This window comes from Callospermophilus lateralis, chromosome 5 (assembly GCF_048772815.1).
Source record: "Callospermophilus lateralis isolate mCalLat2 chromosome 5, mCalLat2.hap1, whole genome shotgun sequence".
Taxonomy (NCBI): domain Eukaryota; kingdom Metazoa; phylum Chordata; class Mammalia; order Rodentia; family Sciuridae; genus Callospermophilus; species Callospermophilus lateralis.
In genome coordinates this window covers 38,984,539-39,001,557 of record NC_135309.1, presented here as the reverse complement: position 1 = coordinate 39,001,557, position 17,019 = coordinate 38,984,539, and the positions used below count along the sequence as shown (strand labels likewise).

Below are 17,019 nucleotides of genomic sequence, written 5' to 3'. Positions count from 1 at the left end.
AATAAAAATATCATTTTCTCTATGATACTACAGTATGGTATCATAGAGAAAATACAGGAAGTGAAAGATCACTTCAACAAAGAGGCAGAAGGAACCAAGTAGAAATCCTAAATTGAAGGAAAACTAAACCAGATTAAAAATTCAATGAAAAATGTCACCAAGACTAGACCACTTGGAAGACAGAATCTCAGGAAATGAAGACAAATATATCCTCTTGAAAATGAAGTCAACTGTACAGACAAGATGGTTAGTTAACAATAAACAGAACTTCCAAGAAACATGGAATAACATGAAGACCAAATTTAAGATTTATCAGAATACACAAAGCTTTGGAAAAATCAAAGGCATGCACAATCTTCTCAATGACATAATATTAGAAAATTTCCGAAATCTAAAGAATAAAATGGAAAATCAACTACGAGAGTCTTACAAAATTTCAAAAGTACAAAATTTTACAGCAGGCCCAAAGCAAGCCACATTATAATGAGAATGACCAACACACATAATAAGGATAGAATTTTAAAGTTTTAAAGAGAAAAAAGTCAAATTATATATGGAGAAAAGCAATTCAGATCTCAATTGATTTCTCAATCCAGACCCTTAACACCAGGAGGTCCTGGAATAGCATATATCTAGCTCTGAAAGAAAATGGATGCCAACCAATAATTTTATATCCAGCTAAACTAAGCTTCAGATTTGAAGATGAAATTCAAACCTCCCGAGCCGCCCAGCCAGACCGGAGCAGGAAGGCGCCAGCCGCTCAGCCAGACCGGAGGAGGAAGTCCGGTCCCGCCCAGAGCGCTAGTCTCCAGGAAGCCCATCAACCCTTAAAACCCATCAAAGTGGGTGTGGCTACCAGCACAGTTGCGGCTGATCCAGGTACCTGGTTTCCAACTCTCCCACCCTTAGCTGCGATAACTCAAAATATTTCCCACAAGCTTTTGGGGATTGTAGCTATCAACACAAAACAACAACTCTAGAGGCACCTGGTTTCTACCTCAGAGACAAGAGTAGGGAAGATACAGGTGGAAGCTCATTTCCCTTCACACTGGCTATACACACCACCCTGAATACAGAGGCTCAAACTAGGAATAGACAACGCCACCTACTGGAAGCAAGGAAAACAGTGTTCTGAGAGACTTTTTTTTTTTTTCCTCTCTTTCTCTTTTCTTCTCTCTCTTCCACAACTTCAGCATATGTGAAACCAAGAACTGAGCATGAACAACTGAATTACCAAAGTAATATAATATAGAGGAATTGCATATACCCCACCTCCCCCCATTTTTTTTTCTGTATTTCTATCTTACTTCCCTTTCCCTTCTCTTATTTCTCTTTTCTTCCTTGTTATTTCTTTTCTTTTCTTTTTTTTTTAATTCATATTCTCTCTATACCACTTTCAATCTCCTAACTTTTGCTATCTATACATAGGGTAACTATCTAAATAGGAGGTTGAGTCTATACATTCTTCCATAAATTACCAGTCGAGTGGTTAGAGTTCTCCAAAGGTGCTAAGTTAGTTTAACCTCATTCCCTCACTCCTTTCTCTTTAAGTATAACATCCTTCGTCTGAAATTAAGTTTTCTATATGCCACCAGATATGGTACGCCTTTTATGAAACTAAGGAATATATTCTTAAGTAATAATTAAATCCAACATCTATAGTCTTAGAATCTAACTATAAATGTATTAATAATGAAAACTTGTCCTTATATAATGTACTGTTGATATTGGGATCTGTTAACATTGTCTTTCTCCGAAAAAGAGGGATATTGGAGCTATTCAAGAACAATACAAATATATAAGGGGAAAAACATTAACTCAACAGTTTCACAAAGCTAGAAAGAATCATGAGCAGTATGAAAAGACAAGGAAAGAAAGGACCACAAACAATACAGGTCAATTCAACATTAGATGAGGTAATATCTGCAGCTGATGGAATGTCAGACAAAGAGTTCAGGATATACATGCTTCAGATGATCTGGAGTCTCAAGGAAGACATTATTCATCAAATTCAGACAATGAAAAATCACTTGGACAATGAATTACATAAACAAATCCAAGAAGCAAAAGATCAACTCTATAGGGAGATAGAGGATATAAAAAACAAACAAACAGAAATCCTGGAAATGCAGGAAACAATAAACCAAATTAAAAACTCAAATGAGAGTATTACCAGCAGAGTAGAACACTTGGAAGATAGAACATCAGACAACGAAGACAAAGTTTTTCAACTTGAAAAGAACATAGACAGCTCAGCAAGAATGTTAAGAAATCATGAGCAGAACATCCAAGAATTATGGGATAACATCAAGAAACCAAACCTAAGAGTTATTGGGATACAAGAGGGTACAGAGGTCCAAACCAAGGGAATGAGTAATCTATTCAATGAAATAATACTAGAAAACTTCCCAGACTTAAAGAATGAAAAAGAAATCCAAATACTAGAAGCCTACAGGACACCGAATATACAAAATCATAAGAGATCCACACCAAGACATATAATAATGAAGATGCCCAACATACAGAATAAGGAGAGAATCTTAAAAGCCACAAGAGAGAGGAAGCAGATTACATTTAAGGGTAAACCAATCAGGATAACTGCTGATCTTTCAACACAGACTCTGAAAGCTAGAAGATCCTGGAACAACATATTTCAAACGCTGAAAGAAAAAGGGTTCCAACCAAGAATCATGTATCCAGCGAAATTAAGCTTCAGGATTGATGATGAAATAAAAATCTTCCATGATAAGCAAAAGTTAAAAGAATTTGCAGCTAGAAAACCAGCTCTTCAAAACATCCTTGGCAAAACATTACAGGAAGAGGAAATGAAAAATAACAATGAAAACCAACAACGGGAGGTAGTACAATAAAGGAAAAACTAAGCATAGAGGAAAAACTAATCATGTTAAGTATCATACATAACCAAATATGGCTGGAAATACAAACCATATCTCAATAGTAACCCTAAATGTTAATGGCTTAAATGCACCAATCAAAAGACATAGGCTAGTAGAATGGATTAAAAAAAAAAAAGATCCAACAATATGCTGCCTACAGGAGACTCATCTGATAGGAAAAGACATACACAGACTGAAGGTGAAAGGTTGGGAAAAATCATATCACTCATACGGACCCCGGAAGCAAGCAGGGGTGTCCATACTTGTATCAAATAAAATAGACTTCAAGCCAAAGTTAATCAAAAGGGATAAACAAGGACAATACATACTGCTCAAGGGAACCATACACCAACAAGACTTGACGATCATTAATATATATGCCCCAAACAATGGTGCAGCTACGTTCATCAAACAAACTCTTCTCAAGTTCAAGAGTCTAATAGACCACAACACAATAATCATGGGAGATTTTAATACACCTCTCTCACCAATGGACAGATCTTCCAAACAAAAATTGAATAAAGAAACCATAGAGCTCAATAATACAATAAATAACTTAGACTTAATTGATATATACAGAATATACCACCCAACATCAAGCGGATACACTTTCTTCTCAGCAGCACATGGATCCTTCTCAAAAATAGACCATATATTATGTCACAGGGCAAAGCTTAGCAATTACAAAGGAGTTGAGATACTACCATGCATTTTATCTGATCATAATGGAATGAAATTGGAAATCAATAATAAAATGAGAAAGGAAAAACCCTACATCACATGGAGATTAAACAATATGCTACTGAATGAACAAAGGGTTACAGAAGACATCAAAGAGGAAATTAAAAAATTCTTAGAGGTAAACGAAAACTCAGAAACAACATATCGAAATCTTTGGGACACTATGAAAGCAGTACTAAGAGGAAAATTCATTTCATGGAGTTCATTCCTTAAAAGAAGTAAAAGCCAACAAATAAATGACCTCATTCTACACCTCAAAGCCTTAGAAAAAGAAGAACAAATCAGCAGCAAATACAGTAGAAGGCAAGAAATAATTAAAATTAGAGCAGAAATCAATGAAATCGAAACAAAAGAAACAATCGAAAAAATTGACAAAACTAAAAGTTGGTTCTTTGAAAAATTAAATAAGATTGATAGACCACTAGCCACACTAACAGAGAAGAAGAGAGAGAACCCAAATTACTAGCTTACGGGATGAAAAAGGCAACATCACAACAGACAATTCAGAAATACAGACGATAATTAGAAATTATTTTGAAACCCTATACTCTAATAAAATAGAAGATAGTGAAGGCATAGATAAATTCCTTGAGACATATGAACTACCCAGATTGAATCAGGAAGATATAAACAACCTAAACAGATCAATATCAAGGGAGGAAATAGAAGAAGCCATCAAAAGACTACCAACCAAGAAAAGCCCAGGACCGGATGGATATACAGCAGAGCTTTACAAAACATTTAAAGAGGAACTAATACCAATACTCCATAATCTATTTCAGGAGATAGAAAAAGAGGGAGAACTCCCAAATTCATTCTATGAGGCCAATATCACCCTGATTCCCAAACCAGAGAAGGACACCTCAAAGAAAGAAAACTACAGACCAATATCCCTAATGAATTTAGATGCAAAAATCCTCAATAAAATTCTGGCAAATCGTATACAAAAACATATAAAAAAGATTGTGCACCATGATCAAGTAGGATTCATCCCTGGGATGCAAGGCTGGTTCAATATACGGAAATCAATAAACGTTATTCACCACATCAATAGACTTAAAGATAAGAACCATATGATCATCTCAGTGGACGCAGAAAAAGCATTCGACAAAGTACAGCATCCCTTTATGTTCAAAACATTAGAAAAACTAGGGATAACAGGAACTTACCTCAAAATTATAAAAGCTATATATGCTAAGCCTCAGGCTAGCATCATTCTAAATGGAAAAAAAACTGAAGGCATTCCCTCTAAAATCTGGAACAAGACAGGGATGCCCTCTCTCACCACTTCTATTCAATATAGTTCTCGAAACACTGGCCAGAGCAATTAGACAGACGAAAGAAATTAAAGGCATAAAAATAGGAAAAGAAGAACTTAAATTATCACTGTTTGCGGATGATATGATCCTATACCTAGAAGACACAAAAGGGTCTACAAAGAAACTACTAGAGCTAATAAATGAATTCAGCAAAGTGGCTGGATATAAAATCAACACGCATAAATCAAAGGCATTCCTGTATATCAGCGACAAATCTTCCGAACTGGAAATGAGGACATCTACCCCATTCACAATATCCTCAAAAAAAATAAAATACTTGGGAATCAACCTAACAAAAGAGGTGAAAGATTTATACAATGAAAACTACAGAACCCTAAAGAGAGAAATAGAAGAAGATCTCAGAAGATGGAAAAACATACCCTGTTCATGGATAGGCAGAACTAACATCATCAAAATGGCAATATTACCAAAAGTTCTCTATAGGTTCAATGCAATGCCAATCAAAATCCCAACGGCATTTCTTGTAGAAATAGATAAAGCAATCATGAAATTCATATGGAAAAATAAAAGACCCAGAATAGCAAAAGCAATTCTAAGCAGGAAGTGTGAATCAGGAGGTGTAGCGATACCAGATTTCAAACTGTACTACAAAGCAATAGTAACAAAAACAGCATGGTACTGGTACCAAAACAGGCGGGTGGACCAATGGTATAGAATAGAGGACACAGAAACCAATCCACAAAATTACAACTATCTTATATTCGATAAAGGGGCTAAAAGCATGCAATGGAGGAAGGATAGCATCTTCAACAAATGGTGCTGGGAAAACTGGAAATCCATATTCAATAAAATGAAACTGAATCCCCTCCTCTCGCCATGCACAAAAGTTAACTCAAAATGGATCAAGGACCTTGATATCAAATCAGAGACTATGCGTCTGATAGATGAAAAGGTTGGCTCCGATCTACATATTGTGGGGTCGGGCTCCAAATTCCTTAATAGGACACCCATAGCACAAGAGTTAAAAACAAGAATCAACAAATGGGACTTACTTAAACTAAAAATTTTTTTCTCAGCAAGAGAAACAATAAGAGAGGTAAATAGGGAGCCTACATCATGGGAACAAATTTTTACTCCTCACACTTCAGATAGAGCCCTAATATCCAGAGTATACAAAGAACTCAAAAAATTAAACAATAAGAAAACAAATAACCCAATCAACAAATGGGCCAAAGACCTGAACAGACACTTCTCAGAGGAGGACATACAATCAATCAACAAGTACATGAAAAAATGCTCACCATCTCTAGCAGTCAGAGAAATGCAAATCAAAACCACCCTAAGATACCATCTCACTCCAGTAAGATTGGCAGCCATTATGAAGTCGAACAATAACAAGTGCTGGCGAGGATGTGGGGAAAAGGGTACTCTTGTACATTGCTGGTGGGAATGCAAAATGGTGAGGCCAATATGGAAAGCAGTATGGAGATTCCTGGGAAAGCTGGGAATGGAACCACCATTTGACCCAGCTATTGCCCTTCTCGGACTATTCCCTGAAGACCGCAAAAGAGCGTACTACAGGGATACTGCCACATCGATGTTCATAGCAGCACAATTCACAATAGCTAGACTGTGGAACCAACCCCGATGCCCCTCAATAGATGAATGGATAAAAAAAATGTGGCATTTATACACAATGGAGTACTACGCAGCACTAAGAAATGACAAAATCATGGAATTTGCAGGGAAATGGATGGCACTAGAGCAGATTATGCTAAGTGAAGCTAGCCAATCCCTAAAAAACAAATGCCAAATGTCTTCTTTGATATAATGAGAGCAACCAAGAACAGAGCAGGGAGGAAGAGCAGGAGGAAAAGATTAACATTAAGCAGAGTCATGAAGTGGGAGGGAAAGGGAGAGAAAAGGGAAATTGCTTGGAAATGAAAGGAGACCCTCATTGTTATGCAAAATTACATATAAGAGTTTGTGAGGGGAATGGGAAAAAAATAAGAAGAGAAATGAATTACAGTAGATGGGGTAGAGAGAGAAGATGGGAGGGGAGGGGAGGGGGGATAGTAGAGGATAGGAAAGGTAGCATAATACAACAGTTACTATTATGGTATCATGTAAAAATGTGGATGTGTAACCGATGTGATTCTGAAATCTTTGTAATGTTTTGAATAAAAAAAAAAAAAAGAAATTCAAACCTCCCATGATAAACAAAAGTTAAAAGAATTCACAACTAGAAAGCCTGCACTATAGAACATTCTCAGCAAAATATTACATGAGGAGGAAATGAAAAAAAAAACTACCAAAGAGAGGACCACACCAAAGAGAAATCAATCAAAGGTGAAACCAAGGCAAATTAAAATTCAAAAATAAACCCAAATGACCAGGAATACAAATCATATCTCAATAATAATCTGAATGTTAATGGCCTAACCTAATTAATCAAAAGACATAGACTGGTAGATTGGATTTTTTAAAAAGATCCAACAATATTCTATCTTCAAGAGACTCACCTCTTAGAAAAAGACATCCACAGACTGAAGGTGAAAGGGTGGGAAAAAACATAACACTCACATGGATTGCATAAACAAGCAGCAGTTTCAATCCACACATCAGATAGAGTGGACTTCAAGCCAAAGTTAATCAGAAGGGACAAAGAAGGGCTTTTTATACTGTCAACAAGACATAACAATCTTAAATATATATGCTCCAAACAATGGAACATCTATGTACATTAAACAAACTCTTCTCAATTTCAAGAATCAAATAGATTACAACACAATAATTCTGGGTGACTTTAACACTCCTCTCTCACTACTGGATAGATCTTTCAAACAAAAGCTAAACAAAGAAACTATAAAACTAAATAATACAATCAATAATTTAGAATTAATGAACATATATAGAGTATTTCATCTATCCATGAGTGAATGCAATTTTTTTCTCAGTAGCACATGGATCCTTCTCTAAAATAGACCAAATGTTATGCCACAAAGTGACTCTCAGTATACACACACACACACACACACACACACACACACACACACTACCCTGTATTCTTTCATAGCATTATAGAGTGAAACTAGTAATCAGTGATAAAATTAAAAAGTACTTCACCTGGAGACTAAATAACATGCTATTGAACGATGAATGGATAGTAGTAGGAATCAGAGAGGAAATAAAAAAGTACTAAGAGATAATGAAAACACCGATACAACATATCAAAATCTCTGGGACACTATGAAAGCCAGTGCTAAGAGGAAAGTTCATTGCATTGAGCTCATTCATTAAAATAATAAAAAGTCAATAAATAAATGACCTAATATTACAACTCAAAGCCATAGAAAAAAAGAACAAATCAACACCAAAAGCAGGAGAAGACAGGAAATAATTAAATTCAGAGTGACACTAACAAAGAGAGAAAGAAAACTTAAATTACTAAAATTTGTGATGAAAAAGGAAATATCATGACAGACTACTGAAATACAGAAGATAACTAGAAACAATTTTGAAATTTTATACTCAAATAAAATAGAAAATCTTGAAGACACTGACAAATCTCTAGAGACACATGATCTACCCAAACTGAACCAAGAGGACATACTAAATTTAAACAGATCAATTTCAAGTAATGAAATAGCAGACACCACCAAAAGCCTATTAATCAAGAAAAGCCCAGGACAAGATGGATTCTCAGCCAAATTCTACAAGACCTTCAAAGAAGAATTAATACCAATACTCCTCAAATTATTCCATGAAATAGAAAAGGACTGAACACTTTCAAACTCATTTTATGAGGCTAATATCACCCTGATACAAAAAACAAAGACACATCAAAGGAAGAAAACTTCAGACCAATATCCCTGATGAACATAGATGCAAAAATTCCGATAAATTACATACAAAAACATATTAAAAAGAGTGTAGCATTATTCAGTGGGGTTCATTCCAGGGATGCAAGGTTGGTTCAACATATGGATATCAGTAAACATAATTCATCACATAAATCAACTTAAAGATAAGAATCATATGATCATCTCAATAGATGCAGAAAAAGCATTTGACAAAATACAGTGCTTCCTCATGTTCAAAACACTAGAAAAACTAGGGATAGTAGGAACATAACCAACATTATTAAAAAATCTATGTTAAGCCCAAGGTCAACAGAATTCTAAATGGAGAAAAATTGGAAGCATTACCTCTAAAACCTGGAATAAGACAGGGATGTCCTCATTCTCCACTTCTATTTAGCATAGTCCTTGAATCTCTAACCAGAGCAATCAGAGAGAAATTGAAACTATAGCCAGAGGCACCGGAAGGAAATTGAAGAAGACCTTAGAAGATGGAAAGATTTCTAATAATCTTGGATAGGCAAAATTAATATTGTCAAAATGGCCATTCTACCAAAACCGTTATACAGATTCAATGCAATTCCTATTAAAGTCCCAATTACATTCTTCATAGAATTAGAAAAAGCAATCGTGAAATTCATTTAGAAAGTAAGAGACCCAGAAAAGCCAAAGCAATCCTTAGCAAAAAAAAAAAAAAGTGAAACAGGAGGCATTATACTAAGTGAAGTAAGCCAAATGGAAAGCAAATAAATACTGCATGTTCTCTCTCATTATGGAAGCTAAAAGAGTCAACCTTAAAGTAGAATAGTGACTACTGGATATTGGAAAAGGTGTGAAGTTGAAGTAGGAGGGAGGTTGTTGGATTTGATCAATGCATGCTATATTCATGTAAGGAAATATCATGCTAAACTCCATTAGTATGCACAATTAATATATGTTAATATTTTCCCTAAAAACTAAGAAAAATGAGAAAAAAAACTACAAAAAATCTAAGCACCTAGGTATATTCTTACCTATGGCCTCCTGAAAAATTTGGTATCTTGCTTTTTCACATTGAGGCCTCGAGTCAACTTGGTGTATGGTTAAACATAGAGATTTATATTTTTTGTTTCAGATAAACTACTGTCTGAGTAATACTTAATGGACCACCCCAGTTTCCCTGGTGATTTTTCCTTTGACATGTATCAAATTTCAGTATATGCATGGATCTCTTTCTGGTGCTTCTTCTTCTTGTTTTTTTTGGCTGTTCCATCTTCTGTCCTTATGTTAAAATCTGTTGTCTTTATTATTAGATTTACAACTTGATAATTTATAGCCCAGGTCTCCAAAGATTTTTTTTAATTTTTAGAAGAAGTCTCTTTACTCTTTTTGGCTTTTTGTTTTTTCATGAGAATGTTAAAGTCTATTAAAGTTCTATCAAAGGCCTCTTTTTGGATATTTTTAGAATTACATTGGAGAATAATTAGAATTTGTTTGAGAAAAGTAAGAAATTCTTAGATTCTTGCAAACGTGAATATGACAATCTTTATAATGATTTATGTGTTTTTACATGTTCCTCAGATATATTTTGTAATTTTCTCTATGAAGGTCGTTATAAATTTTTCTATGACATTTTCTACATGATAATTACTAATGTTTAGAATACTACTAATTTTAAGTGCTTTGTGTGATTGTTATCAAATAAACATAATTTTTATCATTTTTAACCATTTTAAGTATACAGATCAATGACATTATAGATATTCGTGTTGTTTGACAGGTCTCCAGAACTATTTATTCTTACAAAACTGAAACTCTGTATCCATTAGATAACAACTCCCCATTTTTCTCTTCTCTAATCCCTAGAAACAACAATTCTAATTTTTCTTTCTATGAATTCTCCAGATTATACAGTATTTGTCTTTTTGTGACTGGCTATTTAACTTAGATTATACTTTATAGTTCACAAAGTTCTACCATGCTAGAGCATATGTTTGAATTGACTTTTTTAAATGCTGGATAGAGTTCCATTGAGTGTGTGTGTGTGTGTGTGTGTGTGTATGTACGTGCACTCATGCACAGGTGGGCCACATTTTACACATCCATTCACCTGTATGTGAACACTGGCATTGCTTGTACTTCTTGGCTAATGTGAATGATGCTGCTATGGATACAGGTTTGATGGTTAATTAATTAATTTCTATTGTCAATTTTACTGGATTAATAAATACCAAAAGAACTGGTAAAGCATTATTTCTGAATGTGTTTGTGAGGATATTTCCAGAGTAGATCGACATGTTAGTGATGTTAGTGTAGTTGAAACAAGGACAGAAATGAATTACAGTAGATGGGGTAGAGAGAGAAGATGGGAGGGGAGGGGAGGGGGGATAGTAGAGGATAGGAAAGGTAGCAGAATACAACAGTTACTAATAGGGCATTATGTAAAAATGTGGATGTGTAACCGATGTGATTCTGCAATCTGTATTTGGGGTAAAAATGGGAGTTCCTAACCCACTTGAATCTAATGTATGAAATATGATATGTCAAGAGCTTTGTAATGTTTTAAACAACCAATAAAAAATAATAAAAAGGTAGAAAGTGGGCACTCTCGGGCTGGGGCTATAGCTCAGTGGCAGAGCACTTGTCTAGCATGTATGAGGCACTGGGTTAGATCTTTGGCATCACATAAAAATAAATAAACCAAATAAAGACATTCTGTCCATTTACAACTACAAAATCAAAAAAAAAGTAGAAAAGAAAGAAAGTAGGCACTCTCTAATTAGCTGGGAATTAGAATAGAATACAAAAAAAATTAAAAATAAAATAAAACAGAATTCTCTCTCTCTTTCTCTGTTTTTCTCTCCCACCCCGCTCTCTCTGTCCTGGAGCACACTATTTATCCCTGGTTGGACATGAGGACTCCAGGCTTCCTAGCCTTTGGATTCCGGGACTTAAGCCAGGGGCTCCTGTTCTCAGGGCTCACTCTCAGTGAAAGTCACAATATTGGCTTTCCTTGTTCTGAAGCTTTCAGACTGAGCCATATTCCTGGCATTTCAGTCTCCAGCTTGCAGGTGGCCTGCTGAGGGGCTTCTTAACCTCTTTAACTACATGAGCAAATTCCCCTAATAAATGCCTTCATATTTCCTCCCACATGGTCCTGTCTTTCTGGACAACCCTAGTAAAATGAGCATGCAAATATCTCTTCAAAACCCTGTGTTCAGTTCTTTTGAATAAGTACCCAGAAATAAAATTATTAGACACTATGGTAATTCTATTTTTATTTATTTTATAATGGGAAACACCATACTTTTTTCCATTGAAATAACAAAAATTTATATTAGTACCAAGAGTGCATAAGACGTAGTAATTTCACTATATTCTCACCATCACATGTTATCTTTGGGTTTTAAAAATACTATTCATCCTAATATATACAAGTAGCATATGTGTGAGGTTTTGATTTGCATTAACTAATGATCAGTTATTTGAGCATTTTTTATTGTGCTTGCTAGCCATTTGTATACCTTCTATAGTGAAATGCCTATTCAATTCCTTTACCCATCTTTAAATCAGGTTATTCATTTTTGTGTTGAATTGTAGGTGGTCTTTATATATTATGGATATTAATCCATTACCAGATATGTGATTTGGAAAATTATCTTCCATTGGATACTTTGTTCTTTCACTCTGTTGATTGTGTCTTTTGATGCACAAAGATTTCAGTTTTGATGTGGGCCTATTTATATAGTTTTAATTCTGTTGTCTATGCTTTTGGTGTAATATCTAAAAATTCATTGACAATTTCTAATGTCATGAAATTTTTCTCATATTGTCTTAGGAAAGCTTTATAGTTTTCCATTTTATGTGAAAGGTAAGTGTGTGTGTGTGTGTGTGTGTGTGTGCGCGCGCGCACACACACACACACACACACACATGCACAAGTGGGCCACATTCATCCTTTGCATGTGGATAGCCAGTTTTTCCAGAACCATTTGTTGAAGAGACTGTCCTTTTCCTTTTGTATTACCCTAGAGCTCTTTCACATCACCTACAACCTTTTTTTCTAACCTCAATATTTCTCTATTACAATTTTGCTCTCAGAAAATAGAACTGGCAATGTATTATAATAAGGGTTCTCTTTAGGATCACAGAAATCTTGTCTCAGCTTCAGCCCTTATTTGCTATGTGAATTTGAATAAATTCCTTAAAAACTCTGAGACAGCTTTGTCATTAATAAGCAGGGAATATAAATAGAACTATCTTTCACAATGCTCTTATAGGATTAATGAATATTTATGCAAAATAAATTTTCACATATTAATCAAATACTAGGGACAGCTGTTCAAATAAAAGATGATTCAGTCAAGTTGAAATTTGCAAACACAGCAAAGGATTATTAACAAAGATACGTGTAATTTTCTTCATGAATCCATCCTCTAAATATTTGTAATGCAATGAAAGTGGTGGAACTATGGTATTGCTGTAAAGATGGACATACACAAATGGAATAGAGTATAACCCAGACATAAAACTTCACATGTGGTCAAATGATAATTATTTATTAGCCTTTTTCTTTGTTTCTTTTTATTTCCTTAGTTAACTTTGAGATAAACATTTTCCTGTATAATTTTCTTTTACCTGCCGATGTACAGCATAGGATTATTTTTATTTAAAAATTTTCCATTCATTCATTATTGTATACTGATTTCTTCTCTATTGTCTTCTGGCTTACATGGGAAATTTCTTCTCAATAACACCAAATAGCATTACTAAGATTCTTGGTGAGACTGACAAGATATTACTCTCTTCCTTTATTCAGTGCTAACCAAATGATTTTGGCTTTTTCTTCAATGAGTAAATGATACCCATGTCTGAAACTTACATGCTCCATGAAATAGCCCTGTTCTTGATGAATTATTTGCTCCGAGTATCCTAGAAGAGTGACCTCTGTAAGAGACCTTTGAAACAGGCCCTGAGACATGAAGAAGTGGGGCCAGGGTCATTGAAAATTAGAAAATCAGTGTTAACTCAAGTGCTCTACCTTTGTCACAGTGCCATCTATGTGGAATCACATTGGTATCTGACTTGGAAAAATGGTGGTTATTTTTAATTAATACTTCTCTTACTTTGAAACATCAAGTATCCAAGGTTCATCCTTCCCAATTGGTCATGATGCAGACATATTCCTTTAGAAAGTAGTGATATGAACCAATACTTCCTCCCTGCTACACTGATCACAAAAACTGAACATCCCAATAAAAATCCACTTCAAACTTCTAAATAAGGTAACCAAAACCCTGAGACCTGTTGAGAACTGTTTTCCACACACTAATTACTCTACAACGAACAGGATGGGCTCCATAATCTGAGGGCTCTGGCAAAAAATTATTCAAATTTCATTAATCTGTTACTCTCTGTCTCTGCCTCTTTCTAGAACTTTCCAGAAAGCCCCTTTCATGTCCTTGTTCCTTAGGGTATAGATCAGAGGATTGAGCATGGGGATGATGATAGTATAGAAAAGGGCAACAAACTTTCCCTCTCTCTCAGAGTAACTGCCCGTGGGTTGGAGGTATGTGTACATGGCTGAGCCATAAAACAGACAAACCACAAGGAGGTGGGACCCACAGGTCCCAAAAGCCTTTCTGCGCCCTGCCATTGACTTCATCCTCAGCACTGCCTGAGCAATGTGTGCATAGGAGCCTAGAATCAGTGCTGCAGGAACAACAATGATTATGACTCGGGCCACAAACATCTTGGCCTCTGTGCCTCCTGTGTCCTCACAAGCCAACTTCAGGAATACAGGCATCTCACAGAAGAAGTGGTTCAGGTAATGGAGTCCACAGAGAGGCATGGCCATCATGAGGCTTGTCTGAATCAGAGAGTTCATGAGACCTCCCACCCAGGCAGCAATAGCCAGGGACTGGCAGAGAAGGGGGTGCATGATGGTTGTGTAGTGGAGTGGACGGCACACAGCAGCATAGCGGTCAAAGGCCATCACCACCAGGAGCATACTCTCAATGGAACCCAGGGCGAGGACAATGAAGAGCTGGGCCATACACCCTCCATAGCTGATGGTCCTGTCAAGTCCAGAAAGATTGATCAGCAGCTGGGGCACAGTGCTGGTGGTATAGCAGAGGTCCAGGAAGGAGAGGTGGCAGAGGAAGAAGTACATGGGTGTGTGCAGTCGAGGGTCCAGTCGTGAGAGAATGATGATGATGGTGTTGCCAAAGAGGGTTAGGGAGTAGAAAATCGAAATATAAATAAAAAGGATGAGTTCCAGTTGAGGACAATCTGAGAAACCCACCAAAATGAAGCCCTCTCCAAAACTGGTGTTGAAATTTTCCATAGCCATTTTCCTGCATAAATAATGGAAGACAATTCAATGCCCCCTATGAAGAACATGGATGAAAAAATTATTCACAGTTTTCCCTAAATACTCCAAAATGATGTGTTTCCCTGTTTTCTATTCAGTTCAGTTCTATGCAGTCTTCTTATTTTTTTTCCTATTAAAACTGTAAATCACTGGATTAAGAATGATGTCATCTTTCTTTGACCGTAGCCCCGCTGCCTGTGTGTTCTGTGACAGGTCAGGTCACTCAGTCCTGTGGATCTTATGCTTCCTTGTCTGAAAGTAGAGGTGACACTTTGTTTCCACCTTGCATTGAGATTAGAACAAAATGTAGTAATGTAGAAACTGCTTTTAAATGCCTAATGTATAAAAATGCAACATTATTATTGTTTTTCTCCTTTTTTTTCCTCTCCTGGATCTATCAGTAACTTCTTTCAGATTTTAATCCAGGACTTATCACACTGATATCAGAAGTTTGACCTCTGGGTGTAAATAGGCTTTTCAACTCAATAAATATAGTCAGTGCACCAATCCTGGAAAATTTGTTCATGACCAGCTGCCTTTGATCAGAAAAAAACTCAGTAGACTGTTGATCCATCTCTTTAGGGAAAAAAACAATTAGCAACAAATATGTTCTTTATAGTGAGTCATCATGCCTAGAATGCCAGTTGCCCACATCTTCATCTGATAAATCCTATACTTCACCTGCACAGAAAGAGCTGTTCTTACTTTTCTCACCCAGCCCTCTTTGCATAGTTTCTCTCTAGTACTTGTCCACTCACTGAAATTTTTTTACATGTCTTTTCCTTTCTCAGCTGAGAGCTCCTCAGTGGTACAGAACCAATTGAATATAAAATAAATATTAGCATCTTCCTTTATGATACTCAAGATATGATAAATTAATGTTATATTAATTCATTACACATAACAGCTATTAAAGAAATTTTGTCATGTATAGCATTTGACTCTCCCTGTAAATTTCATAAAAAATTTATTTCTTTTAAGAAATTCACAGGATGACAAATAACACTTTTTGATAGACTATGGAAGAGGGATAGACATGAAAATTTGCCTTCCATGAAAGGCTAGCATTTCTTGTGGCAAATACCCAAACAAGACCATTTGAAAATATGTCAGAAAGTAAAAGAGAAAAAAGTGATCAGCAATAAAATCCATAATCCAAAAGAGAACTTTAATATGATGATACCTGAACAATCAAAATATAAATGATCATTTTAGTTAATAAAATAATAATATATTTGAACTGAAAGAATTGAACTTAGCTTCCAAACCTCAGTTGGATAATGGAGAACATAAAACTTGCCAACTTAATAGCTAAATACAATCCCATATAGCCAAAGTAATTCTGAAAAAATTTTTAAATTTGTGGTATTGCGTTTCCTGATTTAATTTTTTTTACAAAACAGTATGGTGTACACACACACAAAAAAAAAAAAACAAAAAACAAACAAACAAAAAAAAAAACACACACATGGACCAGTGGATCAGAAGACACGGTCCAGATATAAATCCTAACATATCTGTTTAACTTTTCACCAGGGCACTAATAGAACACAATAAGGAAAGGATAGTGTCTTTCATAAATTGTCCTGGGTTAAATAAATTTCTTCAGGCAAAGAAATGAAATTAGTCTTATATCATTTCATGCACAAGAACAATTTAAAAGACAAGAATAGCCTGCCATTTACTATAACATGGATGGAACTGGGTGACATTATTTAAGGGAAATAACAAAAACTTCATGGTCTCATTAAGTGTGCAAGGTGAAAGAAAAATAAGTCAGATACATAGAGATAGTAAAAAACAAGGTTGCTGATAATGAGGTGGGGCAGAAAATGAGAAACATAAGTCAAAGGATACTAAATAGAAGATATTTGGGATGAAAAAGTCTA

At 35.5% G+C, this 17,019-nt stretch overlaps 1 protein-coding gene across 1 annotated transcript; it reads right to left on the bottom strand.

Moving 5' to 3' along the window:
* Positions 1-14,164: 14,164 nt before the first annotated feature.
* On the bottom strand, positions 14,165-15,103 carry LOC143399085 (olfactory receptor 2Y1B-like). The gene has a single exon (XM_076855808.1). The coding sequence runs from the start codon at positions 15,101-15,103 to the stop codon at positions 14,165-14,167; it is 939 nt and encodes a 312-aa protein (XP_076711923.1).
* Between the last annotated feature and the right edge of the window lie 1,916 nt (positions 15,104-17,019).